This window comes from Martes martes (genome assembly GCF_963455335.1).
Source record: "Martes martes genome assembly, chromosome: 1".
Lineage (NCBI taxonomy): Eukaryota > Metazoa > Chordata > Mammalia > Carnivora > Mustelidae > Martes > Martes martes.
In genome coordinates, this window is record NC_137888.1 from 118022680 (window position 1) to 118050155 (window position 27476).

Here is a 27476-nt window from a genome sequence, read left to right on the forward strand (position 1 = left end):
TTTGCTGCTGAGGACAAATCCCCTGCTGAGTTCTCCACCCTGGGAAAGTCCTCTCTGGCCCCAGTTTGACAGCTTGGTCCCCACAGAATAGGTAGACAGTTTGCCTCAGGGACCTGGATGGAATTGGAGATTCGTGGCTTGGGGACCGTCCCCCTAGCCACTCATTACTCCTGTCACACACCTGTAGTCCACGGTTGGCTGCTTTCCACATAGTGTGGCCTCCTGCCTGTGTGGGTTGCCTCCCTGGAACAGCTGGAGTATGCTGGGTCACGGTCACACCTCCTGGGGAAGTGCAGGCAGGTGGCCAGGAGGAAGGTGGGAAATCGTGTGTAGCATTGCCCAGGGGCTCTGGCTCAGTCTGGGACTGGCCGGTGCTGTTGGGGAACCAGAGAAAATGAAAAAGGTAATCCCAAGGTTTCTGGAGAAGGCATGTGAGAGACACATTGTCAGAAATGAGAAGCCTGGGGGTGGTTCATACTGGGGATAAAGATGGTGCTGCACCTTCAGATGAGCTGAATTCTGGGTGATGGCAGACACTTTGGGGTTTTGGCGCAGACCTGGGAGGAAAGCTCCGGAGAGAGGTCAAGTGCAGGGTATGTTTGCCAGTCATCCAAGTAAATCTCCACAGAGGGGGGCAGGGGGTGGAGAGCATTGTCTTTGACCTCATACACCTGCTGGGAGAGCAGCCAGACGGGGAGGGGCAGGATGGGGCTGCGTGCCAGATAGGGCAGGGGGGCTTGAAGGAGTTCCAGATTGTCCCAGAGGCCCCAAGAGCAAGGCCTGCAGTGGCCATAGGTTTGGTTCTTAACCTTGGTGGCACATGACGCTCATCTGGGGACCTTTAAAAACCCTGACAGCTGGGCTGCAGATCAGCCCAGTTTGATCAGCAGCCCCGGGCATTAATGTTGGTGAAGCTCCCTAGAGGAACCTACAGTGCAGCCAGGACAGAGAACACGTGCGCATGAGGGAGGGAGATGGAGTCCGAAAATTACTGTCTGGGGGTCACATGGAGACGTCTGATGATAAGGAACTCAGGAGAGGAAATCAAGGACATAAATCTGCTGTCTTAGGAAAGAGACAGAAACAAGTGAGATGGCAGTGTAGCTGGGTCATAGGAAGAGTTCTGCAAGATGGGTCATGAGCATGCTTTTAGGTACACGGAAAGGAACCATAAGAGAGAATGACTGGTGGAACAAATTCTCCAGAGAGGGCAGGATGCAGGGGCTGCATTTCCTGGGGGCGGGAGGAACCCTCCTTCTTTGGGGACAGAGAGATCAGAGAGGCCAGGAGGATGCCCCCGTGACTGAAAGGCTCAAGTCCCATTGGTGACGAAAAAGGTGAGGTCACCTGAGCAAGTGCAGGAATGGGGGTTTGAAGGCTGAAACAGACCTCATGGTGAATTTGATGCAGGTCTGAGCAAAGAACCAGGAGAAGTTAAGTGAATCGCGACCTCGGCCGATGCGGGATTTCTTGCTGCTGATTCTTGCTGCTGTTTCCGTCCCACCCAGCCCCTGACATTTTCATCTCGGGGCTGACCTCTATGGCATTTAATGAAACTGGCTTTTAAATATATTGTTTTTACTCTGAGACATGGAAGAAAATGTAGCTACATAAATAGGTCTAGGTTTTTTTCCCCCCTCTCTTAATTTTTTTTTTTCTGAAAAGAGAATATGTTCAATCTAAAAGTATAGAAAATGCAGGTGAGCAGAAAGTAGAATAAACATTGCCCATGATCCTACAGGGCAAAGATAAGATTGTGTGCTTCTGAATTACAGATGGGTCAGGGATTTGCAACTCCATGGGAATACTGATTGACAGTCATTGTCAGTTTTTAACTGTCACTATGTACAGGTGGGGAGCTGGGTGCCGCTCGCGTGTGTCATCCTCTCAACAGCCCCATTTTGTCAGTATTCTGTCAGTATTCTGTTATCTCCTTTTTATGGAGGAGAAGCTGCCTGGGAAGGATTGAGTAACTTGCCCCAGGTCAGAAAGACAGGTTGAGGCAGGTGCGGGGCTGACCTGGGAGCGGCGGGATGGGGCCCCTCCCTGCTGTGCGATGCTGCCCCCGACAAGAGAACGTGTCTGAGCTGTGTTCCCTCCCACATTCGGGACACGGGGTCTGTTCGTGTCATTTCTTGTAATTGAGACTTTGTGAGCAAACCAAGTCTTCCTTAAATGCAACAGTTCTATTGAGGATATATAAAGCAGATGTATAACAAACTAGACATATTGAAAGTGTACAATTTAAGAAATTTGACACGTTTCCACACCACCTGTGAGATACACACACACACACAACCCACGATCAAGATAACGGACATATCCTTCTCTCCCCAGGCAGTATTGGTTCTCTTTTGTCATTTCTCCCTCCTCCTCCTCCTCCTCCTCCTCCTCCTCCTTCTCCTCCTCGCCCCAGGCAGCCCCTAATTAGCTTGCTGTCTCCGTACCTGAGTTTGCATTTGCTAAAATTGTCTATATTCAGCATACATACATTTTTGGCCTGGTTACTTTCACTGAGTGCAGTGATGTTGAGACTTACCTGTGCTGTCGAGTGTCTCCATCCTTCCTTTGTTAATAGAAATCCATTGCATGGATGGACCGCGGCTTGTTTATCCGTCCGCGTGTGGCTGGGTGTTTGGGTGGTTTGCGATATCTGGTCCTTCTGGCCTATTGCAAACAGAGCTGCTCTGAATGTGTGTGTTCAAGTGTTTGTGTGGATGTTCGCCTTTGTTTCTTTTGTTTCTGTAGCTGGGAGTGGACTTGCTGGGTCATCTGGTGGGTGTTGAACCTTTTAAGAAACTGCCAGACTGTTTTCCAAAGCACACGTATCATCTTATGTGGCTTGCGGCGGCGTGTGACTCCACATCCCCCTCAGCGTTTGATGTGGTCGGTCTTTTTCGGTTCAGCTAATCTTTTAGGTGTGCGGTAGAATCTCATTGAGGTTTGAGGTTTTAACTCAAGGTGTTTTTCAGCTTCTCTGTGTGCCGTCCTTCGTCGCCCCTGTGACCATGGCAGAGCCTCCCACGTCCAGCAGTGAAAGGCCAAGGGAGAAAATGCAGAAATTAGTACCAGTCTTCGAGTAATAACCGCAGACCCTTTGTGTAGCCCCTCTTTTATGTGCTAAGGGCTTTGTAATACATTATGTCTACACCCAGCTTCAGCCCTGCAAAATAGGATTTCCTCCATTTTTGTTACGGATGAAGAAACCAAGGTCGAGAGAGGCATCTCAGAGCAAAGCAGGTTTGATCTCAGCCTCATCTGGTCAAAAACTCGCGTACTCTCTCTCCCACGCCACACTCCATCCTGCAGCTGTCCTTTCTTGAAAAAAAGCAATCTGCTGTCCCACTGTTGCTCTCTGCCCCAGACATGGCAGACAGAACTTAAGCCTTCCAAATAGTCCAGGCGGACTGTAGGAAAATTATTTCTAATGTCAATTCTCTGTGGAGTCCCTGCTTACAAAATCTGAGCCCCAAAGCCTGGGCAAATGAATAAGCACGGCCGGACTCATTCTCTGCAGCCCAGCCTCTGGGCCAAGTTTGTTAACGTCACTTATGTAATAAGAGTCCAGTTCAGGGAAAACAGAATTATTATTATTAGGCCGTGCCATTCTTTGTTTGTAGAGCTATTTCTGTTTCAGATGCAACCTTTCAATTTAACAAACATTTATCTTGGACTTGGCAGTCAGTAGTTGAGAGACTACTAAGTATTTTAATATTTTATTTATTTATTTTGACAGGCAGAGATCACAAGTAGGCAGAGAGACAGGCAGAGAGAGAGGGGGGAAGCAGGCTCCCTGCTGAGCAGAGAGGCCCATGGGGGGCTCGGATCCCAGGACCCTGGGATCATGACCTGAGCCGAAAGCAGAGGCTTTAACCCACTGGGCCACCCAGGTGCCTGGAGATTACTAGGTATTTTAATGAATTCTTTCATTTCTCTCTCTCTCTCTCTCTCTCTCTCACACACACACACACACACACACCCCTATCCCATCCTCTCTCTCTACATCATTGGCCAGTCCAGCTTTGTGAGTAAGAAAGAGATCGCCTGAATGGGGCTTCTCTGGTTCCTGATCGTTCAGTGACCTTGGACTACTGACTCAACGTCTCTGGACACCGCTTTCCCCATCTTCATGACGGCGGTGTATTCCCTGCATTAGTAAGGGCTGCGGTGAAGATTAAGTGGAAGAGTGGAGGTGATCAATAAATGTTTAGTAGTATTCTTGTTTTTACTAACAAGAAGAAAAGCTCTTGAGGCATTAAGTAATCTGGTCAAAGCTGCACAGGTAATTAGGGGTGACAGCAAAATGGAAATGTCCATCTCGGGGCACCCAAGTTCCACACTGTTCTGTGCCCTTGCTGCCAGCCTCCTGTAGGTCCCTACAAGCCCCCGGAGAAGCTGGCGCAGAAGAGAAGGCAGAAGTGGCTGAACAACAGACCAGTGTTCACAGCCTAGTCTTGGGAAAGTGGTACTTGCTTCTGAAAGACAGTTGGGGACACAACAGAAAAAAGAAAGATGCTGCCTTTCATCTTGCCCCCAGCCACATCATGGTGTATGTCATTTCAGCTGCTCTGACTCTCTTTTTTCGAGAAAGTCCGGCTCGTTTCTCATGGTTTGCAGTCATGCCGTCATCATAATATGGTATATGTTGTTTTCCACTTAATATCACACACGTTTACCCAAAATTTCATACATTTTATGGACATAATTTCTAATGGCCAGAGAAGAGATCTCTTCGTTTACTTCACCATTCCTGAATGAGGGTATTCACGTCTTCCCCTGTGCGTCACTGCTGGTGAAAACACTGCTGTGGGTACTTCGGGAAACTTCTTGCAGACAAAGTCCCTTGAAGTAGAATCATCGAGTCAAAAGATGTGTACTTCTTGAAGGGTGTTTGTTTTAAGTCACATTAATGGGGGATAATTTACATAGAGTAAAAATTCACCCTTTTGGGCTCAAGTCTTCTAGCTGCCCACAGTGAAGATAGGGGTTTTCCTCCCCCAGAGAGTTCCCTAGCATCCCTTTGTTGCTGGCCCCTCCCTTTACCCTCAGCCTTTGGCAACTACCAGTTTGTTCTGTCCCTACGTTTTTGTTGTTTCCCTAGTGTTCATATGAATGGAGTTAGCATGCGGCCTTTGGATTCTGGTGTTTTTCACTTAACGTAATGCTTCGGAGATTTGTCCAGGTTGTGTGTGTGTGTGTGTGTGTGTGTGTGTGTGTGTGTGTGTTAGGAGTTCCTTTTGGTGCGGAACAGTCTCCCATTGTACAGATGTACAACATTGTGTCCCTCTGTTCACCACTCGGTGTCTCGACTTTTTGATGATTTCGAATAGCTCCTATAAATATTTGCACAGATGCCTGGCTGGCTCTTTCCAACTCTTGATCTTGGGGTTGTGAGTTCAAGCTCCACTTTGGATGTAGAGATTCCTTAAAAATAAAATCTTAGAAAAATACATTTACATAGAAATCTTCATGTGAGGGGTGCCTGGGTGGCTCAGTGGGTTAAAGCCTCTGCCTTCAGCTCAGGTCATGATCCCAGGGTCCGGGGATCGAGCCCCGCATCGGGCTCTCTGCTCGGCGGGGAACCTGCCTCCCTATCTCTGTGCCTGCCTCTCTGCCTACTTGTGATTTCTCTCTGTCAAATAAATAGATAAAATATTAAAAAAAAAAAAAGAAATCTTCATGTGAGCATAAGTTTTCATTTCCTTTGGGTAAATACCAAAGAGGGGGATTGCTGGGTTGATGGTAAGTGTATGTGTAACTTTATAAGAATCTGCCAAGCTGTTTCCAAAGTTGCTGGAATGTTTGTATTCTCACCGATGATTACGAGAGTTCTAGTTACACCATATCCCTTCCAGCACTTGGTATTATCAGGGTTGGTATGGTAGCTATTGGAGTAGCTATCTAGTGCATTCTTTTTTTTTTTTTTTTAAAGATTTTATTTATTTATTTGTCAGAGAGCGTGAACACAGGCAGACAGAGTGGCAGGCAGAGGCAGAGGGAGAAGCAGGCTCCCCGCTGAGCAAGGAGCCTGATGTGGGACTCGATCCCAGGATGCTGGGATCGTGACCTGAGCCGAAGGCAGCCACTTAACCAACTGAGCCACCCAGGTGTCCCTATCTAGTGCATTCTTATTGTGGTTTTAATGTGCAGTTCCTTCATGCCTAATGACGTTGAGGACCCTTTCATGTGCTTATTTCCATCTATCTCCCTTCTGTGGTGAAATGTCTATTCAAGTCTCTGTCTTTTTAAATTCAGTCGTCTGTTTTCATATTGACCTACGAGAGTTCTTCAGGTGTTCTCATAGGGGTTCTTAATCATATTTTTATTTCTTTGCAAATGTTTTCTCCCAGTCCACACCTTCTCACTTCATTTTCTAAATGGTGTCTTTCAAAGAGCAGATGTTTTTAATTTTGATGAAGTCCAGTTCGTCAATTTTTATCCTGTGAATCATCTTATCCAAGAAATCTCTTCCTGTAGGAAGGTCACAAAGGTTTTTTCCTTTTCCTTCAGAATCTTTGCAGTCTTAAGTCTAGTTAATTTTTTTTAAGTCTAGTTAATTTTTTAATCTCTTTAGTAAGAGGTATGGGTTGAGCTTCATTTCTGTCCATATGGATGTCTAATTGTTCCAGTACCCTCTATTGAATTGACCATCTATGTGTGAGTCTGTTTATTTCTGTCATGCTCCACCATCGATGTTTTTTTGCTGTCTTAATTACTGATGCTTTGTAATAAGCCTTGACCTTAGATAATGAGTCCTTCAACTTTGTTCCTTTTTAGAAAATTATGTGGCTAGTATCCGTGATTTGCCTTTCCATATGAATTTTAGATTAAACTTAATTTTAATTTAAATTAAATTAAAAACTTTAGATTAAACTTCTTGGCTTTTGATTGGGATGTGCTAAGTTTATAGGTCAATCTGGGAAGAAATGACATCTCAGAAACATTGATACTTCTGATCCATGGAAACTAACTCTGTACATTTTTTTTAGGTCTCTGATATTTTTCTAAGGTTCTTAATATACTGTGTCAGATTAGAGGTTGTTCTACTTTCTTGTCAGGGTGGTTAGCACATTGTTGTGTCCTCGTGGATAGCAGATCCACATTTTTCCTGCAAAATGTGCTGTTGGTTTACATCCCCCCCCCCTTTTTTGGAAGGGAGGTCAGAGGGAGAGCGAGAATCTTTTTATTTTTTTTTATTTTATTATTTTTTTAAGATTTTGTTTATTTATTTGACAGACAGAGATCACAAGTAGGCAGAGAGGCAGGCAGAGAGAGAGAGGAGGAAGCAGGCTCCCTGCTGAGCAGAGAGCCCGATGCGGGGCTCCATCCCAGGACCCTGGGATCACGACCCAAGCCGAAGGCAGAGGCTTTAACCCACTGAGCCACCTGGGTGCCCCGAGAGCGAGGATCTTAAGCAGGCTCCACGCCCTGCACAGAGCCCAACACCAGGCTCGATCTCACAAGCCTGAGATCATGACCTGAGCTCAAACCGAGAGTCAGATGTTTGACTGAGCCATCTAGGCGCCCCTACGCTCTCTTGATTATGCTTTTGTCTCCTAAGCATCCTGCCCTCCCATACTCCATGGCTTATAATGTGCTGCTTTATATATTTCACAGTTTTAAACTTTTTTTTCAAGGATTTTATTTATTTATTTGAAAGAGATAGAGCTCGAGTAGGGGGGAAGGACAGAGGAGGAGGGAGAAACAAACTCCCCACTGAGTAGGAAGCCTGACATGGGACTTGATCCCAGGACCCTGGGATCATGACCTGAGCTGAACACAAATGCTTAACCGACTGAGCCACCCATATGCCCCTCACAGTTTTAAATCCTTTATCAAAGTCTAATATTATGTGCAGAAAACAACATAAGAGTGCATCGCTGTAAATTTTCTCAAGGTGGAAATACCAGGTACCAGGTCAATAAACAGAATATCACCAGCAACCCAGAAGCCTCCTTGTGACTTTCGTCAGTTATTAATGCCCCCTGGTTGTGCCTCCAAGGGGAACCGCTGTCTTGACTTCTAACACCACAGATTAGTTTTGTTATGGCTTAGATTTCATTGCTGCCAGAGACCTAGGTTTCTTGTTCTAGGTCCCCAAAATGTGGTTGCCCTCCCTTTGTGTCTTTGCTAGTGCCTAGAACACCCACCCCCCTCTTCTGCCTCCTCCTTCATTTCTTCTTCCAGCTTCCTTGAAGAGCCCTCTGTATCCTTCCAGCTCAGCTTACGTTTCACGTATCCTAGGGAGGCTTCTGTCTTCCCCCTCTCCCATTTCCATTGACATTGTATGTACCTTCATTAACATCCTCGTCGTGATGTGTTGGAGTTGTGTTTCCATTTGCCCGTAAGATCTTTGGGATCTGGAATAAGCTGTTTTGTGGACCCCGTTCCATAGGGCCTGACACACAGTAGGAGATCAGCAGTTATATGTTGGATGAATGTGGAGAGTCGAGGAGACTTGATTCCTCAAAAGATAAGTTCCTTCTCACAGGAGGCATCCTGCTCTCAGTCTTCATTGGCTTCTCTTCAACCTCTTCTTCTCCCTCTCATTAGTCTGATATTTTGTGATTTTTTTTTTCCATGCTACTTTTGGAGCAAGTGAGAAAATGTTATAGCTCTTTAAGGCTGCTAAATTCATCAGTATGGTAATAAGAAAGACGGTGATGGGGGGTGCCTGGGTGGCTCAGTGGGTTAAAGCCTCTGCCTTCAGCTCAGGTCATGATCTCAGGGTCCTGGGATGGAGCCCCGCATCGGGCTCTCTGCTCAGCGGGGAGCCTGCTTCCCTTCCTCTCTCTGCCTACTTGTGATCTGTCAAATATATAAATAAAGTCCTTAAAAAAAAAAAAAGAAGAAGACGGTGATGCCCTCAACTCCCCATCTCTCTGAAGGACAACAGCCCTTGACTCATGAAGTCTGTGAACCCAGTCTTTGGCTTTCCTGTCAAGTGTGCATGTGTAGGTAACGCTTAGCATGTTTAATACTTCATGTGTTCACTCTGCTACCAACAGAGTGGTATTCGGGATGCCCTTTCACTATTTTGTGTATTATCGGAGCCACCATGTCTCAGTATGAGAAATAGAGTCTTTCCCTTACAGGTGTTTAGCCGTGCCTCTGACTGGAATGGATGCATGAAGCAGAGAAGGGAGGACAGAGCTAATCTGATTGATCTTAAACACTAAAGTAGCTCAGTTAGAGTGGTTTACACCTACCAGACTAGATGGCAGATTTTACCAAATCCTCCAAAGACAGATCCATTAATCACTGAAACACTCCATTCTGAGCAGTTTGTGTCTTGCTGGGGGACCAAAGTGTTCCTTTTCCGTCTTCTTAAGATAAGGCCAGCCAGCCTGAGTGCTTCGTGGGGGGTTGTGTTGAGGTGGGCTAAAGGCTTCTCTGGGGAAGGAAGCATCGAGAAGGGTAGCCCTCAGATGTAACTGAAAGGAGCAGGGAAGATAGGATGGTCGGGAGGGAGGTTCCAGGCACATGGGCCGGTATGGGCCCAGCTGTGGAGATCTGTCTCTGTGCACTTAGGCTTCCTCAGTCCCGGCTGTGTCTCTTCTCAGCTCTGTGGAATCCTTCCTCTCGTTTCTGTGAGTGTTCCCCCAGCTGTGCGTGTCGGGAAATGTCTCTGATTCAGTCCATGACCCTGGGCGATGGGCCGGTGCCCTGTCCAATGTCCTGGGGCAGGCTTGGGCAGCAGTCAGAAATCCTTGGCACCCATCAAAGTTCTGTCCTCAGGAGAAGATTGGCTGGCGAAAGGATGCTCTACATTTGCTGGTGTTCACTACGGACGACGTGCCCCACATCGCGCTGGACGGAAAACTGGGGGGCTTGGTGCAGCCACATGATGGCCAGTGCCACCTGAATGAGGCCAACGAGTACACTGTGTCCAATCAGATGGTGAGGGCCGGGGACCCCAGCCCCGCTCCCATGCTCCTATCCACGGACCATGCGCTCACCTGGCCCTCTACTCACGGGCTTTCCAGTCTGTTCTGGAAATTGGGTTTCTGTGCCATCTCCCCTAGCTGGGCTTCCAGAACTCCTCATTAACTTAGAACGTCTCTCACAGATTTCTGTAGCTGCTTCATCTTCCCACTAGTGTGCACCTAAATGCAAGCTAGTTAAGGAATAGGTGACTGGGGCAGACAGGATAGATCCCAGAGGATGGAGGTGACCTTACAGGAGGGCAGGGACTGTGCTCCTGTAGAGATCAAAACTGAGACAGAAGCTATAGGGCAAAACAAGTGAAGGTAAAACTTTGTGATATCTAGAAATAAGCGTCCTGAAGCACAGAGTTCTGTCAGGTCAGGAGTATGGCTGCAGAGGTGTGCACAGAATAGGAGGCCTTAAGGACCTTCCACTGTCCATAATCTGTGACTATGACCATGTCATCTAAAACAGTTTATGCAAAATTTCAAACATATATAATAGTAGGTAGACCAGTGAAATGAATTCCTATATACCTGTTTCCCAGATGGAACAATTAGCAAGATTTTGTCATACTTACTGTGCAGTAAAAAAAAAAAAAAAAAAAGTATACCCTTTTCCTTCCCAAATCCATTCTGGTGTCTGGCTAGAGAGAAATATTTTATAACTTTTTTTGCTGGGCAAATCCATTTTCTCCAGTTTCAAGCCTCACATATTATCCAAGAATAATGAAGTCTGGAAAAAGGACTCATAATTATAAAACTTGGTAACTGTAGAGCTGGTGAGGACCTCTGTACCCATCGTTAGCCCTTAAAATCCTTCAGGACATTAAAATCCTTTGGGACTGCCTCTCAGCCCCCACCCTCCCCTCCTCCCTGGCTCCCCTTCCCCACCACAGCCCAACTTTTGGTTGGTCAGAGGTCAGAGGCAGAGGTCAGCAGCCTCTTCTGCCTATTCTGAGTTGTGAGCAGGACCTGTGACAGACATCAGCAGGCCCAGCTGCTGGGCTGAAGAGGAGGAAAACAGGACAGGGAGATAGGGAGGAGGGGTCTTCGGGAAGAGAGGGAAGATGACAGGAGCTGATGGGAGATGCTAGGGTGTGGTGGCTGGGCTGGGGGTGGGGCGCTATCCTCTCTGTCCCATCTCTGCTGGAAGGATAGAGGGAGACACACATCAGGTGTGGGACTCTCCCCCTCATCACGTCTCCATTCTGGCTTAGGAGGGATGCGGCAATGCATCTAGTTTGGGGGGTGCCATAGGGTCCTTTCCTGAGATCTTTGTGTATTTCCCCAGTCTGAAGCTTGCAGCTGGGGCTTGGTTATTAAGGGTGGCCAGGGGAAGCTGCTTTTCCCAGCAAGTGATGAATTCCCGAGTGCATGCTGGAGCTGGGGGCTATTTTCTCATCCTGTTGGAAACGTTACAGCCTTGACCTTTTTTTGCTTTGGCCCTAGGACTATCCATCCCTTGCCTTGCTTGGAGAGAAGTTGGCAGAGAACAATATCAACCTCATCTTTGCGGTGACAAAAAGCCATTATATGCTCTACAAGGTATGCCTGGAGGGAGTAAGGGAGGCTCATGGCCTGATTCTAGGGCCCATGATGATCCCAAGGTGAACGGGTGATTAGAATGTGGGGCGGTGGGGTGAGCAGTGTTAACAGCCTTGCTCTGTGTGGGAGGAGATCCACAGGAGGGCTGGAATATAGCCCTGTCTTGATCTAGTGGAAAATAACAATATCGAAGAATCTATTAGCATTCCCCTAGATGTGCATGCCTTTACAAGCAATGTAAACACAGTATCTAGTTTGATCCTGAGAAGAACTTTGGAAATAGTATGAGCTCCCATTTTTCAGGTGATGAAATGGATATTCAGTGTAATAGGGAAGGGCAGTATAAAATAAAAATGCACGGAAAGAAAACCCAGGCAGCGGAGCAGGCTACATCACTAACTCCAGTATTCGGAGTTTTATGCTTTCTTCGAAGAGTAGGACAGAACAGGGGCTTAGTCTGAGACAGGAATTCCCAAAGAAATCAACAGATGTCTTGAGTGAATAGAGGAGTCTGTGTATGAATTGGCTCTATGAGACTTTTCCCGGGTCACTCTCTAGACCGTCGTTGTAAGCTCCCCTTGTGAATGCGTTCTTTCTCACAATCTAGGCAAGTCACATTTTGAACTAGAAGTCTCCCAGTTGCTCAGGGCGTGTGTGTGTCAGCGAGATGTAAAGCCCAGCTCCCCTCTGACTTCTTTGGCTTGAGAAGTTACGAGAACTGAATCAGCAATCCTTCCCCAGCCCTGCCCGCCCCTCAGACCAGCCAGCCCCCATCCCCTCTCCAGACTGTTCTTATCTATCCACACAAGAACCTCTGTCTGTGGTCTTCTCTTGCTTCTGCCTGAGATTATCACTGATCAAATGCCACTTGAATCTGCTTGAGTTCTTTCTCTTCTTGTAGTCTGAATCAGTTTTAGAAGATGAAAACAAAGAATGAGGATTGTTTTCCTTATCTTGTGCAGTGGAAGATAGCAGGACAAAACCTGTCCATTTACAAGGAACATCTCTAGAGGGATCAGTTGCACAGACTAGACTGGGTATGTTTCCAGATACCTCAAGACAGAAGCAGTCCACCGTGGCCTAAGCCATTCTTGCTTGGAACCAGGGACACCTTACTCAGGGAGTCGGCCCATGCGGCCCAAGGCAGGCTGAGGGCAGTGGGAGTTCCTGGAGGTCTCTGGCAGTCTAACATGTGACCTACTCAGGTGTTAGGACAAATGAAAGAGGAGAGGCAGCCACTTCAAGGCTGCCTGCTGTGCCCAGGATTTCACCCAGAGATACCCAGCTGTCCCTGGGAAGCCACCACTCACGTCTCAGTTCCCCATTCAGGGAAGAGGCCAGACACTCTTGGAAGAGCTTTCCCCTTTGCTCCTGCTAAACACATCCAGGGCGTCCTTGAGCTGAACCTGGGAATACAGATCTATGTAGACTTGAGGAAAGACAGCAAGGATATCAAGACTAAGTTGCCCATAGAGGAGGATGGAATTTCAGAGAGTTGTCTGTTGCCGGTCGGAGGGGCGAGGTCTCCCGGGAGGAGCAGGACATTCTGCTTCAGGAACAGATCTTACCAGGCCCTTTGATGCAGACGTTCAGAGGTTGGTTTTCCACATGTCCACGCCCCAGAACCAGGTCCTCTCACCTTGCTTGTGACGTCTTCTCCAGTTTATGTTATAAGAGAGAGTGGTGCTGGGGGCTCCTTACTGGTCTAGCTCAGGAGAGCAGTTGGTATAGAAGGGCAAAATTGGCTTATATTTCTTCTTTCTTTCTTTTTCTTTTTCTTTTTTTTTCCAAGAATTTCACAGCCCTGATACCTGGAACGACAGTGGAGATTTTACACGGAGACTCCAAAAATATCATTCAACTGATTATCAATGCATACAATGTAAGTCATCCGTTTTCCCCACTGCCACCCCACCCCACCCCACCCTGTCCTGCTGAGGCTCTAGGAGCTGACGTGCACGTAGGTGGCTGTGAATTAGACTGGCGTGTGTGGCTCTGCTTCCTGCTGCCTGTCTCTCTCTCTCTCACTCTCTCTCTCTCTCTCTCTCTCTTTTTTTTTTTTTTTAAGATTTTATTTGTTTGACGCAGAGAGAGAGAGAGAGAGAGCAAAGCAGGGGGAGTGGCAGGTAGAGGGAGAACAGGCTGCCCACTGAATAGGGAATCCAGGCGGGGCTCGATCCCAGGACCCTGGGACCATGACCCTGGGACCATGACCCGAGCCAAGGCAGACGCTGAACTGACTGAGCCCCCCAGCATCCCTTTGCGGCCTGTCTCTTGAGTTTGATGCCTTCCTCCTTCACTCAGGTTTGGGCTGGAGAAGACCATCCTACTTGCCGCATCCTCTCCCCTCACCTCTGCCCTCTTGATTCTCAACAAACATTGAACCCAGTAATCAGTAAGTGGCTTAGTCAGACTCAGGCACCCCCAGGCCAGTGGCCCCCGGACATGCCTGGATTCTGACTTCATGAAAACTTGGGCCCACGGGAGCACTATGCTTGAGGAGGGCGCAGGTTCTCTGCACCCGCCCGGTTGCCCAGGTGATCCTTCCTGCATGTTGGCAGGAAGAGAGAAGCATGCCCGCTGACCTCACCTCCCAGTGGGCAGGGCAGTCAACATTCCCCAGGCTCTTGGAGCTCCACAGAGAGCTGCAGACTGCAGTGGACTGTAAGAACCAGAGGCCCTTTGCGTGCCCACTTAGGTCTGGTTGTAATCAGGGCCTTTCAGAGGGAGGCTGAGAGGGCCTGGTGAGTTCTGTGCTCTGTAACTCGTCACCCGGACTTGGCTGCCAGTGAGCGGAAGTGGAGCACTGCCAGATGCGCTCCAGCTGTCCCTTCCTCATGCCAAGCCTGTCTCTGGGATTCCCAGACCTTTCTCCTTCCTATCCTCCTTTCCCTCAGTTCTGTGGACCCAGGAAGCACTTGACTCGGACCTACTTTTCTCAGGAAGATGGCAGGCCCAGTTTTTTGCGCAGGCAAGTCTGGATGCTCAGCTGGCCCCTCCCTGCAAAGCGCCACGAGGGTTGTAGCTTCCAGGGTCCACCCAGCCCCTCATGGGGCCTGCTAATTCCCAAACTGGAATTGAGTGCCTCTTCCTGTTAAAACAAAGTTATGCATAAAGTAAATAGTTGAAGTAGCACTATTAGTCCTAACCTTATGTAAAGTAGACATTTATGGGCTAACCCGGGGTCCACTATGGCATCACACGTGTGGTAGAAAAACCATCTTCCCAGCTGTGACTGATGTACAAGTGAGTATTTGGAGCTCTGCCTCTCCAGTGTTGACTTTGTCAGACTACTGATGCAGTCCTGTTCTGACTTACGAAATATTGCTCAGCTGGACCAGGAGCCAGAAGTTGTGTGCTTGCTACTGGGGGACTCCAGGGCTGTCACTTGGTCTCCTGGAGCTTCAGCATCCGAAAGGCAGTGGGCTGAAAGGCAGTGAGGATTTGTGGATGGTTTTCTGTCCTCTACCCACCCCCACCTTCTAGTGCAGTTAAAGGTCCTCTTCTCACAAATGCTCCAATCCCCCCTCACTCCTGGAACTTCCTCTTGAGAGAAACCAAAGACTTCCTTCCCCATCTTCTACCCCATTCCCCACATATGACATCCTCTTTTCTGTTCTCTGATTTTTAAGTCTTCACCGGACCCAGCAGGCCAGGGTTTCCAGGTTCACCTTATCTTCAGTGGTTTTCACATTTCCATGGTGAATGGAAACCTACCAAGAGAGTGTCTGAGAAAAGATCATGTGTGGGGGAGGGAGCCCAGGCCTGCTGAATGTCACCTCCTTTCTGAGGGCCATTCCTTGCTGTGAGCCTTTTGGCCTCAGCCTCTGGACACTTAACTAAAGGAATCAGAGTGAGAGGCAGAACTCCCACCTGATGCTGCTGGACCCATTGTCACTGTGTGTGTGTGTGTGTGTGTGTGTGTGTGTGTATGTGTGTATGCACTTAGCGTACCTAGCTCTGGCTTTCCTTCCACCTGCTTCTCTCCCTGGCCTGGGTCTGAGGCCAGCTGTGACTGGACTGCTTGCTTCTGTTTGTGTTACCTTGCCGTCTCGGCAGTTTGTGATGGATTCATTGGATTCCATATGAGTCATGCAGCAGATGACTAAGTTTGGGTGTTGACTCCAAACCACCCCCCCGCCCCCCGAGAGCCGGCCAGCCATCTGTGGAGACATTCTGAAGAGATTTTGGGTGAAGCACATGTAACAGACGAAACAGCTGTGGGATTTAGCGAGGCTGAGGCGGGAGCAAGATGGGAAGGGTGTGTGTAAGTCTGTGTCCTGCAGACTCAAGTCTGTTGTAGACAGCTCTCATAGTGGGAAGTCTTCAACTCCGGGCTTTGATTTCTGTATTTTTGTTTGCTGTGCCAAATTCTTCATTGTAAGAGATCACCAAGTCTCCTCCCAAGGGGGTTTGGCAGCGTGGAGCTTGGCTGTGCTGTCGGTGCTGGGAGAGGTTCTCTTCCAGAGCCTGGAGGGCGGCTCCAGGTGCTCACACACAACACACCAGTGTTGTGTCTCATTGAGAAAGAGGACTAGGACTCAGAATCATGGTGGCAGGGTGGGGGGCGGGGGTGTTCTTTTCAGAGTGGGGGAGAACAGAAGGAGCTGGAAACTGCTAGCCTGGCATGTGGAGAGTAGTAGTAGGAGAGGCTGTGGTAGGTGTGTCTCCGAGCGGAGCACGTGTTTCTCTTTTTGTCATTGCCATCAAGTCTGTGCCCACCTGTGTCTGTGTTCCACAGCTGGCCTGACTTAAAGCAACTGCAGCTGTGACCTAGCCTGCCTGAGTATTTTAATAGCCTTTAAACTTCTGGCATCCTTGACATTGTCTCCTTGTCTTAGGATGAGAAGTAAGGAAACATCTTCAGGAGCAGATGTGGTGGGAGTTAATTGAATTTCAGGCATCCTGCAGAGGTCTTCATGTGCAAGAACTGCATTGCCTGAAGCTTGGATCCTCTATTTTATGCTCCATTCCATGTAGTCATTTACTCGGCCAACAGATATATGCCAGTGGCCTAATGTGTGGCAGACATCATGTGTATCTTGGGGGGAAAAAAAGTAAACAGAACACAGTCCTGCCCTTTGGGAGACCATAGTCTTTTGCAGGAGATAGACCCATAGGACCAGAATACAACCTGACTGTCAGTACTTTCCAAGGTTGTCGGAACACTGCAGGGAGGAGGCCTGGTTCTGTCCTGCCTGCCAGCAGCTGAATGACCCTGGGCGATGCCTTTTCTTTGGCCTCAGTTCCCACTTCTGTGAACTGACAGGTTGAACTGAATAATCTCCATGATTCCTGTCCCCTGCCCCCACATCTTAAGAGTTTCTGATTCCTATAGGGAGCAGGAATAATACAAACTTTAGATCACAACACAAGGCTTTGGGGTCTTATGGCCAGAATGGAGCATAGATTTGATTTCCATCCATCATAGTTAACAGTTCATTCAGTAGGAGTCCCAGTCTCCAGTGTTCTCTCTCCCCCATTAACATGTCCAGGAGGCAGCTCCAGCAGATCCTGGGGAGGGAACACTAGTGTTTCCTCCCAATGTCTTGTTGGCAAGACACAGGAGCCTCATGTTTTATGTGACTGATCCTAAGTCATTTTTTACATAGCTCTGATCTACCTAGCCCTTTTTTGATACACTGATTTGCCTCATTCTCATAGTTATTCACAATTAGAAAATATATACTTTTTCATTATTATTTTTTATTATGTTATGTTAGTCATCATACAGTACGTTATTAGTTTTTGATGTAGTGTTCCAAGATTCATTGTTTACATATAACACCCAGTGCTCCATGCAGTACATGCCCTCCTTAATACCCATCATCAGGCCAACTCATCCCTTCCCCTCTAAAACCCTTGGTTTGTTTCTCAGAGTCCACAGTCTCTCATCGTTCGTCTACCCCTCCGATATCCCCCTTCATTTTTCCCTTCCTTCTCCTAATGTCCTCCATACTATGCCTTATGCTCCACTAGTAATTGAAACCATATGATAATTGATTCTCTCTGCTTGACTTATTTCACTCAGCATAATCTCCTCCAGTCCCATCCATGTTGATGTAAAAGTTGGGTATTCATCATTTCTGATGGCTGAGTAATACTCAGCTATATACAGAAGAATGAAACTCTACCATTCTCTTACACCTTACACAAAGATGAACTCAAAATGGATGAAAAACCTCAATGTGAGACAGGAATCCATCAAAATCCTACAGGAGAACATAGGCAGGAACCTCTTTGACATCGGCCACAGCAACTTCTTTCAAGACACATCTCCAGAGGCAAAGGAAACAAAAGTGAAAATGAACTTTTGGGACTTAAACCTTCTGCACAGCAAAGGAAACAGTCAGCAAAACAAAGAGGCAACCCACAGAATGGGAGAAGATTTTTGCAAATGACACTACTGACAAAGGCTGATATTCAAGATCTATACAGAATTCCTCAAATTCAACACCCAAAAAACAGATAATCACATCAAAAAAATGGGCAGAAGACATGAACAGACACTTCTCCCAAAGAAGTCCTACAAATGGCTAACAGACACGTGAGAAAATGTTCATCATCATTAGCCATCAGGGAGATTCAAATCAAAACCGCACTGAGATACCACCTTACACCAGTTAGAATGGCCAAAATTAACAAGGAACAACAGATGTTGGCAAGGATGTGGAGAAAGGGGTACCCTCTTACACTGTTGGTGGGAATGCAGGTTGGTGCAGCCACTTTGGAAAACAGTGTGGAGATTCCTTAAGAAATGAAAAATAGAGCTTCCCTATGATCCAGTAATTGCATTACTGGGTATTTACCCAAAGGAAATGAAAACACTAATTCAGAAAGATACACGTACCCCTATGTTTATTGCAGTGTTATTTACAAAAGCCAAGATATGGAAACAACCTAAGTATACAGTGGATAAGATAGATGTGGTGTACATACACAATGGAATATTACACAGTACTAGGGAGAAATAGGCTATGGCTCTGGGAGCTCCCCGCTCAGTGAGTTCAGGAGCTTTGTAAAGAACTGTGTTCAGCAGGAGAGCACTGTGTATGTTGAGAGGTACTCATGCAACTCTCGGCCGGTTGAGGCTGGCACAAGAGGAAGTGGATTTAAGAGAGAGTATTTTTAGAGTTGTAGAAGCACTTGGACAATTTGTTGCAATGGGGGAGACTATTTTTTGCAGAGAGTATTTTCAACAAGCCATTAATTTGTTGGAAAAACTGCATATTTAACTTATTCAAGTTTAGCACTACAGGCTCAGCAAAAAAGAAAAAAAAATGCAAAGAAAAGAACCCAAAAGAGCAAGAGGCAGTTCTGCCAGCCATCTGTTCAATGCCGTGTTCCCTGAAGTGCACCTGAGAGGAGGGTGCGGGCCTCGGGGTCATTGTTGAACTTGGGGTCCGTGTATCTGTGTATAAACAAATTTATTTTTTGTAAGACCCAAGCCAGTTCCTTTGCCCTGAGTCACCAAAGTGTGCCCTCTTTAGAGATTTTCAATGGCAAGTTTTTCAACGTACAGGCATGCAGAAATTTGCACAAACTCTTTACAAGCTAAATAGCTCTGAGAATCCAGCACCCAGATCAAAAAACGATATTACTAATACCCAGAACCACCTATTGTGCCCTCTCCCACTGTTTATCGCTCCAAGGGTAACCATTAATTTTGCCTCTTTTTAAATGTCATATAAATAGAATCATACAATATATATCCTCTTTGGGTCTGACTTCTTTCAGGCAGGATTACAAGATTCATCTATGTCATGGGATGTAGTGATACTTCATTAATTGTTACTATATGGTGTTCTGTGTGAACACACCATAATTGTTTTGTTAAAGGTCTCTTCTACCATTGACAGGCATTTGGGTGGTTCTGGTTTCTAGCTGCTTTGGACAGTGTTGCTATGAACATTCTCATGGTTGTCTCTGGTCAGTACACGTCTCTGTTGGGTATAAGCCTACAGTGAATTACTAAGTCCAAGGTTGGTCCAGGCTTTGGTAGACAGTGCCTAATGGTTTTCTCGAAGCTTATACCAGTCAGACTCATACCAGCAGACTGGGGGCCCAGGGGCTCCACACAGCTTTCCAACACTTGATATTTTTCGTCTTTTATTTTTTCTGTTCTGATGGGTAACTTTGGCTTGACTTTTATTTCATTCACCATCTTGAGAACATTATCCCCATGTAAGATACTGTTCTTTCAGAATATGGTTCAAAACTCAGTGAACGTGCCCCTCATCTGATGGAGGGTGGGTGTGATTGCAAGGATCGGCCAGGTGGATTCTAGGAGAAAGTGCCTGGTGAACTGGTTTGGAAGGTTGACAAGATGCTAGCCAGGGGAAGAGAAGAGCCATTGACTGAGGGAACACTATCCCAGGCCCATTAAACTACCCAAGTCTAGGGAGCACATGACAAGATTTGAGGAGCTGCGTGTTCAAAGCTGAGTGGGATGAGAGGTGACTCTGGAATGGTGAGTGGGGACAGAATATCACCCCCCGGAAGCAGATAAAGTTACCATATGGCAGGTGGACCACTGTCAACCTCTCTGAGCTCACGGAGGGAGAGCTCGGGCCAGGTCTAGCAAGGTGGTGTGTGGTGTGCAGAGAAGGGAAAGGATGAGGGATGGGCGGTGAACCCAGTGGCTCTTGCCTTGGCCTGAGGCTCCTGAGTTAGGAACGGTCATGTGGGCCTCCGAGGACCAGTGTGGAGAACATCTCTGCTGCGGCCTGCACTAAATGGTTCTGGCTCCGCCTTCTCTCCCTGTTCAGAGCATCCGGTCAAAAGTGGAGGTGTCTGTCTGGGACCAGCCTGAGGACCTTAATCTCTTCTTCACTGCTACCTGCCAGGACGGTGTGTCCTACCCCGGCCAGAGGAAGTGTGAAGGCCTGAAGATTGGGGACACAGTAAGTTCTCACCCCCAACTAAACCTGCTAGCATTGGTCATCATTCTTTGGCTTCTGGTAACTTTTATGACTTATCAGAGCCTTTCGGGGCTTATATTCTGTCTTCCAACTCTGCGTCATGGTGGGGGGTTCCTGTTCTGTGCTGTGTTTCCGGGGTGCGAGGTGGACTTGTTAGGGGTCTTCAGTCAGGAGGCAGCACCCAGTGCACTGCCGCATGAGAATTCCTCAAGCTGACATTGTGCCCTTGGCGTTTGAAAACTATCTTCATTGGGCAGGAATGAAATTAGGTGGGAGAGTATGGTGGGAATCAGAGAACTGGCCTTCATTCCTAGTCTTTGACAACTTGCTCTGTGCCTTGGATAATCTGACCCGCGGTTTTTCCTTCTGCAGATTAGGAAAAAAGCCATCCACCTCTTCTGATTTGATCCAATGGGGTGGATAACCACAGCGGTGGAGGGCATAGAAGCTTTGTGTGGATTAAGGGGCTGATGAGGAAGAAAGACAATGAGTTTGCTCTGTGTTCCTCACCACTCCCCTGCAGGGAAGGTAGTGTTACTCAGGTTGGCAGGTGAAAAAAGCGGAGCCAGGGCTTTCTGGCTGTGATACTGGTACCCTCGCCCACCATTCCCTGGCCTCTTGCTGCCTGTGATTCTGTTCTCTCCTGTCTGTTCCAGAGGGTTCATTTTGGATCAAAGTATGATAGCAAAGAAGGGGGGCGCTCCGCACGGGGAGCATGGCTTATTGAGTGGCTTTCCACGCCTTACCTCATTCAGTGTGCACACCCCCCTGGCTCGGGGGGAACGGGGCGCTGTGCTCACTGCTGCTGGGCATCCTGAGGTTGGGGAATGTCACAGCCTGCCCGAGATCCCCCAGCTAACAAGTGGTGGGCGTGTAACAGACTGTGGTCACTGACTAGTCATCCTTACCATGGAGGGAATAACCCGTGTACTGTTGTGTGGGGCTTGATGACGGGCCCTGTGCTGCATCCAGTAGGGACTTCGTCTGCTTCCTGCAGCACCTGTAAAGTTGACGTTACTTCGCCACTTGATGTGAGGAAGACGGGGGCTCCCAGGGGCACCTGAGAAACTTGCCGAAAGTCCTGCTGCTGTTGAGCTGCAAGTACCCAGTCAAATCTGAAACTCCTGATGCCGGAGTCCACGTTCTGCCTTGTGCGCTTGGGAAGGACAGCTTTCTAGGAAGCCCGGGGTGGCATCCTTACCACCTCTGTATAGACATCCCTGTGTACAGATTTGGGGTTTTGCTAGGATAGCTCAGGAAAGTAGGAACATTGTCTAGAAGACAAAAAAAAGATTATTATTTAAAAAAAATTTTTTTAAAGATTTTATTTACTTATTTGAGAGGGAGTGAGAGAGATCACAGAGGAAGGAGAAGCAGGCTTCCTGCTAAGCAAGGAGCCGGACGTGGGGCTCGATTCCAAGACCCTGAGATCATGACCTGAGATGAAGGCAGATGCTTAACTGACTGAGCCACCTAGGTGTCCCCCCAAAAAGGTTCTAAATGGCATTTTTTTCCACAAAAAACAAAAAAAGCTCGGATGTTTTGGGATGATTTATAGAGAAGCTGAAATAGAGATGGAAGGAAGGTGCTTCAGCCATCCTGATCGCCCTCAGCTCTTCCGCATGGGTGGGCCAGCAGCCTCCCTTCAGCTCAGAGAGAAGCCTTCCGCTGTTGTCTTGCTGTCCCGGAGGCCACGGTCACACGGCCTCTGGCTCTGCTGCAAGGAGGGGTGGAGTTCTTGTTTCCTGTGGGTGGAAATAGCCTGGCACAGAGCAGCGACGGCTCTCCTGTCACAACAGACACGATGCTGCCGCCAGCGCCATGCTAGCCCACGAGAGGCAAGCTCGTGCAGGGCCCTGCGGGTGCAGGGGCAGAACCAGCCACATAATTTGAGGGGCCCAGTGCCAAATCAGAATATTGGGGACCTTGTTCAAAAATACAGAATTTGAGGGATGCCTGGGTGGCTCAGTCGGTTAAGCCACTGTCTTCGGCTCAGGTCATGATCCCAGGGTTCTGGGATCAAGTCCCACATCAGGCTCCTTGCTTGGCAGGGAGCCTGCTTCTCTAGTCTGCCTCTGCCTTCTTGTGCGTGTACTCTCTCTCTCTCAATCTGACAAATAAATAAATAAAATATTTTTTAAAAATACAGAATTTGAAGATGACAACAGCAAAGGAGTAACCTGAGCATGGGGCCCTTCTGGGTGGGGGGCCCTGGGAGTGCATAGGCTCAGCACCATGAAGCTAGCCCGAGCAAAGGAATGAGGCGGGGGGGCTCTCCCTTGGCCCCCCTTCTGCTGAAGGAGAGATGCATTTATGCACTTCTAGCTGGGACCAGTCTGATTCCCTTAACCCTGGGCCATCTCTCTACCTCTGTCCCTCCTCCCAGACTGAGCTTTCTTTAGAGGGCTCACACCTGGGCTCCAGCAGCCAGGTCTGCTCCTGAGCACGCGGGCTCTCCCGCTAACGGCAGTGTGGAGGGCCAGTCGGCAGAGGAGAACACGTGCGATGAGTCGGCCTCACAGAGGGGTTCTCTTTGAGCTGAGGAGCACGAGTAGGGGTTTTCCAGGTGTGGGAGGAAGGATGGGGAGGTCCCATCCGTGGGCATACCATGTGCAGAGCAGTAGGTGAGTCTGAGGGTGTGAACATGCTTTGCCCTTTTGCAGGTGGGAAGCAGTTGAGGGGAGTGGGTTGGGGCCTGGGGCAGGCTTGGGCGGTATGGGCAGGGTATGGGCCAAGCTAAGGTATCTGTTACTTGGGAGGTGGGTGTTATCCTTCAGTGCCAAGATTTGGGAGGTCCGTGGACAAGTTGGAGAATGGCAGGAGATAAGCAGAAGGGCTCGGGGACTTACATGGGGAAGAGGGATTAGGAAAAGCAGTCAGGGTATAACTGTCGTTGGGTATCTCCGGGTCTGGCCTGTAGATGAGGACATGGGCCATGGTGGGGGTTGGGGGGAGGTGGGTGCAGCCTTGGGACAGCTGGGTTCAAGTGTCAGCCAGGTGAGCCTCATCCGCTCATAAGTAAAGCTTCTTGAAGAGCAGGGCATGTTGGAGGCGGGGGTGGGGCAGGCAGAGGCTTTATGGGCACTTCCAGCCAGAGGCCATGGTTTTATGACTCTTGTGTGTTCCCTGGGTTAAGAGATCTCTCCAGGCAGGAAGCAGGAGAGGTGGCAGGGGATGAGGGACAAAAGAAATACTCCTTAAATAAAACCTTCCAAGTGTCAAATCCAATGAGGTTCTCTTCTCCAGTGATTTTAATTTTTTCCCTAATTTTCCGCCTCTGGGCCCAACACCAGCTAGGGCTGACCCAGTGGGCCCAGCCACTAGGAGTTGGTTTTCTCATGAACTGACTTCGACAAATCAGTATGCAAGTGACCAGCCATACAGCAAACACTAACGCCCAGTACAAAGGACCTAGTGAGCCCCATCACTGGCTTCCCACAGCGTCCCCCTCTCCTGTCCCCTCCTTTGGGGCTCTGTAGTCCGTGCCCATGCCCAGCGCTTTGTTTCAATGAGCTCCTGGTGGATTTGGCATCTGTACAGCCCCGGGTTTGGTGGGTTTGAGGTGGGGGCTGGGCAGCCCTTTTGAAAGCGTGGATCAGGCCAACAGCCCTGCAAGGAAACCACGAGCATCCCAATGAGGCTTAAATAACAAGACTGGATGGGAGGGAGGGCTGCTATGTCCATGACCTTCCTCTGGAATCTCAGAGTGGGAGATGGAAAGTCTCTGGGAACTGGGGAGCCTTGAGTATCAGTTGAAGTCCACAGTAATCAGGGGAAAGTCTCCTTCCAGCTGCTTGACAGAGGCTGGATTCTTTCCTGACCCCTCAGGGAAATGGACTCTGAAAGGGGGGGTAGCAGAACAGATTTACTTGTTGTTCCTGAAGTGCTTTTTATAGCTTTCGTGTGCCCAGCAGGACCGGCGAGACCAGTGGCTGAGTTACACGGAGCCACTCTCTGCTTATCAGGTGGCTGGCCACCCGCCAGGGTACATGGGCCTGATAGCTAGGGCCTGGGTTAGACCAAAGCTTTGGCTGAGGAAAGCCACCAGGACTGCCTAAAGGCCATTCTTCCTCGTTCCGCCAGCCAGGCAGACAGTCTATGAGCCTTTCTAAATCCTGGGTCACTGGCTGCCTGCACTGATCCCGGGGCTCCCCTGGTTTCTCCACTTACTCCCTGGCAAACACAGCCACACTGGGAAGACTGGGGAGATTGAATTCTCCTGTTACTTTGTCCCTTGATGCAGGCAAGTTTCCCTGGGGGCAGGTTCTGCTCCCCGATGGACACTCCTCACAGTCTTTCAGTAACTAAATCCCTTTGGCTCTTGGTCTAGGTTATTTCTTTGCCACTTATTCCATTTCTGAGCTCCAGACACCTTTGGGAGGCAGGGACTTTTCATTTAACAAGCCCTATTCCACTGTAGCCCCGGGAAGTGGTAGCGTTGAGCAAGTCATGCCTTCTTTCCCAAAGCAGGGATGTTCGTCTCTGCGTTCTTGACGGCCCAGTGGGGGGCTTCGGTCAGGCACCCCACTCCCTTCCTGTCTGGAGGTTTGGGTCCCCTCTAGCCCAAGGCAGGTAGATTTGGAGACGCCTCTGGTCCCCTCCTTGCGGCTCACCATCTTGCAGTACCTGCAGTTCACCGGCTGCCTTGCCCTCCGTACCCAGACATGAACACTGAACACCTGCCATGTTCCCACTTCCAGGAGAGGATGTGCCCAGAAGAGCCAGGTCCCACCCCCACCAGCTCTGTGACCAGCACTAAGCTCCCTTACCCACCAGCCCTGTTTTCTCTCCAGTAAATGAGAATACCTCTTCTTAGGGCATGTCAATGAGACACTCATGGAAATGCCCAGCATGGTACCTGGCACATGTAGGCATTTGTCCCCCGGTAACTAGTCGTGTTTGTTGTCACGAGGCAGAGTTCAGTTCCCAGGTGGGTCCTTATCTTGTTTCCTTACCTCAAGAGCCCACATATACCTCGGGTCCTTGAATCATAGCCTGTTTCTCCCTTTGCCTCCTTCCACCGTCTGTGTAGACCTGGAGAGTGCGGGTGGGCTAGTCCCAGCTGTCTGCAGCTGGTTTGGCTCTCCCAGCATCCTCTGACCCTGGCTGTTGGTCATCATCCTCAGCTCACCTGTCTAGCAGCAGCTTCTGTGACACCCCTTGGCTGACGCTGATTCCTGGATGTCCGTCGTCGGGTCCCCTGGAGCCAGGCCTGCTGCCAAGTGGGAATTTCTCTCTGGGGCCTGGAGTGCTGGGTCTGTCATCCCGCTCAGTCTCACCTGCCCCCCCCACCCCCCGGTGTCCCTAGATGTCACAGAATCTGAGGGGAGACCTTTTAGAATTAATGAAGACCCCAAAGTGGTAGGGATCTATAGAACATTTAGAAAAAAACATGTTTTCACAGTTCTCCAAAAATACACCTCTTTGTTACCTGAGAGGCCAGTAAAGCCAGTTATAGATGACTTTCTAAAAAATCAGCTTTAATCCAACCCAAGTGATTAATGCAGTTAAGAAAAGCAATAGCTAAAAGTGGTTTCTAACCCCTTCTGAACCTCAGAACAACCCAAGGGGCCTTTTGAAAAATAGAGCCATCCGGCCAGACGCAGGGGGTCCGTCAGTGGACACCCCGGTCTGTTTCAGGAGCACTGCTGTTCGGGGAGAAGTGTTTCAGGGTGGCATTGGGTCAGGGCACGCCAGCTGCCTGTCTGCGGACCTCCACAGCCCTGGGCCCTGAGGGCAGCCTGGCTGACCAGCCACACCCGCTCCTGTCCCAGGGGAGCCCAGGGAGGAGCGGCGCTGTGCCTCTGGGAGTACCCCACAGAGCCTGCCCGTGCTCTCCTCCCTTCACAGCCATGTGGGCAGGTGATGGGGTCTTTCCCGTGAGGCCATCCCCAGTCGGCCCACCTGGCTGCCTGTTTCTGGGGCAACCCGTGAGCAGCTCAGGGGTCAGTGACACTTCTCCACAGGCTGTGCTTAGAAAGAAAAAGTCTGTCCCTGTGTGTGGCATGCTCATCGGTGATGACACGGGGCTGTGATTGGGGCTGAGGGGTGCAGCTGGGAGGACCAGTATGAGCAGGAACCTGGGGGTAGAGGAAGCCTTCAGGTGTGTGTCGTGGTGAGGCAGGCACCCTGGCAGGGACCCAGGGCCCTCTCATCCTTTCTCCAGCAGGAGAGGAACCCTTTCTGCAGAGGGGCAGGCAGGTGCCAGGGTGCATGGGCCCCCGTGCCCCGCGAGGTCAAGGGCGCAGCTACCTCAGTGCCTGGCACAGAGGGGATGCCGGGAAAGTATTCGTGGGAGGAGTGACTTCCTAAACGGAGAGAGGAGCGGGTAGGGTAACGCAGAAACGTAGGGGAGCTAGAACCACATGCCCTGGGTGCACCTGAGTGCTGTCATCCTGGCTGCTTGTGGATCTGGGGGGGGGGCCTCGTCTGCCTCTGGCCTGCAGCCACAGCTCTCCATCGAGGACCTCAGCGGTGCTTCCTCCGGCTGGGCCTCTGGGTGGTGGGGAGGCCCTGACTAGCCGTGCCGCAACGTCCCCTCTCTCCTTCCCACCCAGGCGTCCTTCGAGGTGTCGGCGGAGGCCCGCAGCTGCCCCGGCAGGCCCACGGAGCACACGTTCACCCTGCGGCCCGTAGGGTTCCGGGACAGCCTGGAGGTGGGGGTCACCTACAGCTGCCAGTGTGGCTGCAGCGCGCGGCTGGAGTCCGACAGCACCCGGTGCGGTGGGAACGGGACCTATGTGTGCGGCCTGTGCGAGTGCAACCCCGGCCACCTGGGCACCCGCTGTGAGTGCCAGGAAGGGGAGAGCCAGAGCGGGTACCAGAACCTGTGCCGGGAAGCCGAGGGCAAGCCCCTGTGCAGTGGTCGTGGGGAGTGCAGCTGCAACCAGTGCTCCTGCTTCGAGAGCGAGTTTGGGAAGATCTACGGCTCTTTCTGCCAGTGTGACAACTTCTCCTGTGCCAGGAACAGAGGGGTCCTCTGCTCAGGTAGGCACCCTGTGAGCACATCAAAACTCTGGGCTGGGCTCGGGCACCACTAGGCATCCCCCGCCCAAAGGGTGCCTTGTACTAACTAACCACT

General features: G+C 49.5%; 1 protein-coding gene across 1 annotated transcript in view; it reads left to right on the forward strand.

Moving 5' to 3' along the window:
• ITGB5 (integrin subunit beta 5) overlaps positions 1-27476 on the forward strand; it is a 113431-nt gene that overhangs the window by 54887 nt on the left and 31068 nt on the right. The window contains exons 6-10 of the mRNA XM_080796275.1: positions 9739-9900; positions 11379-11474; positions 13267-13356; positions 20243-20377; positions 26953-27382. Coding sequence (XP_080652401.1) covers positions 9739-9900; positions 11379-11474; positions 13267-13356; positions 20243-20377; positions 26953-27382 — 913 coding nt within the window. The remainder of the gene's footprint in view (positions 1-9738; positions 9901-11378; positions 11475-13266; positions 13357-20242; positions 20378-26952; positions 27383-27476) is intronic.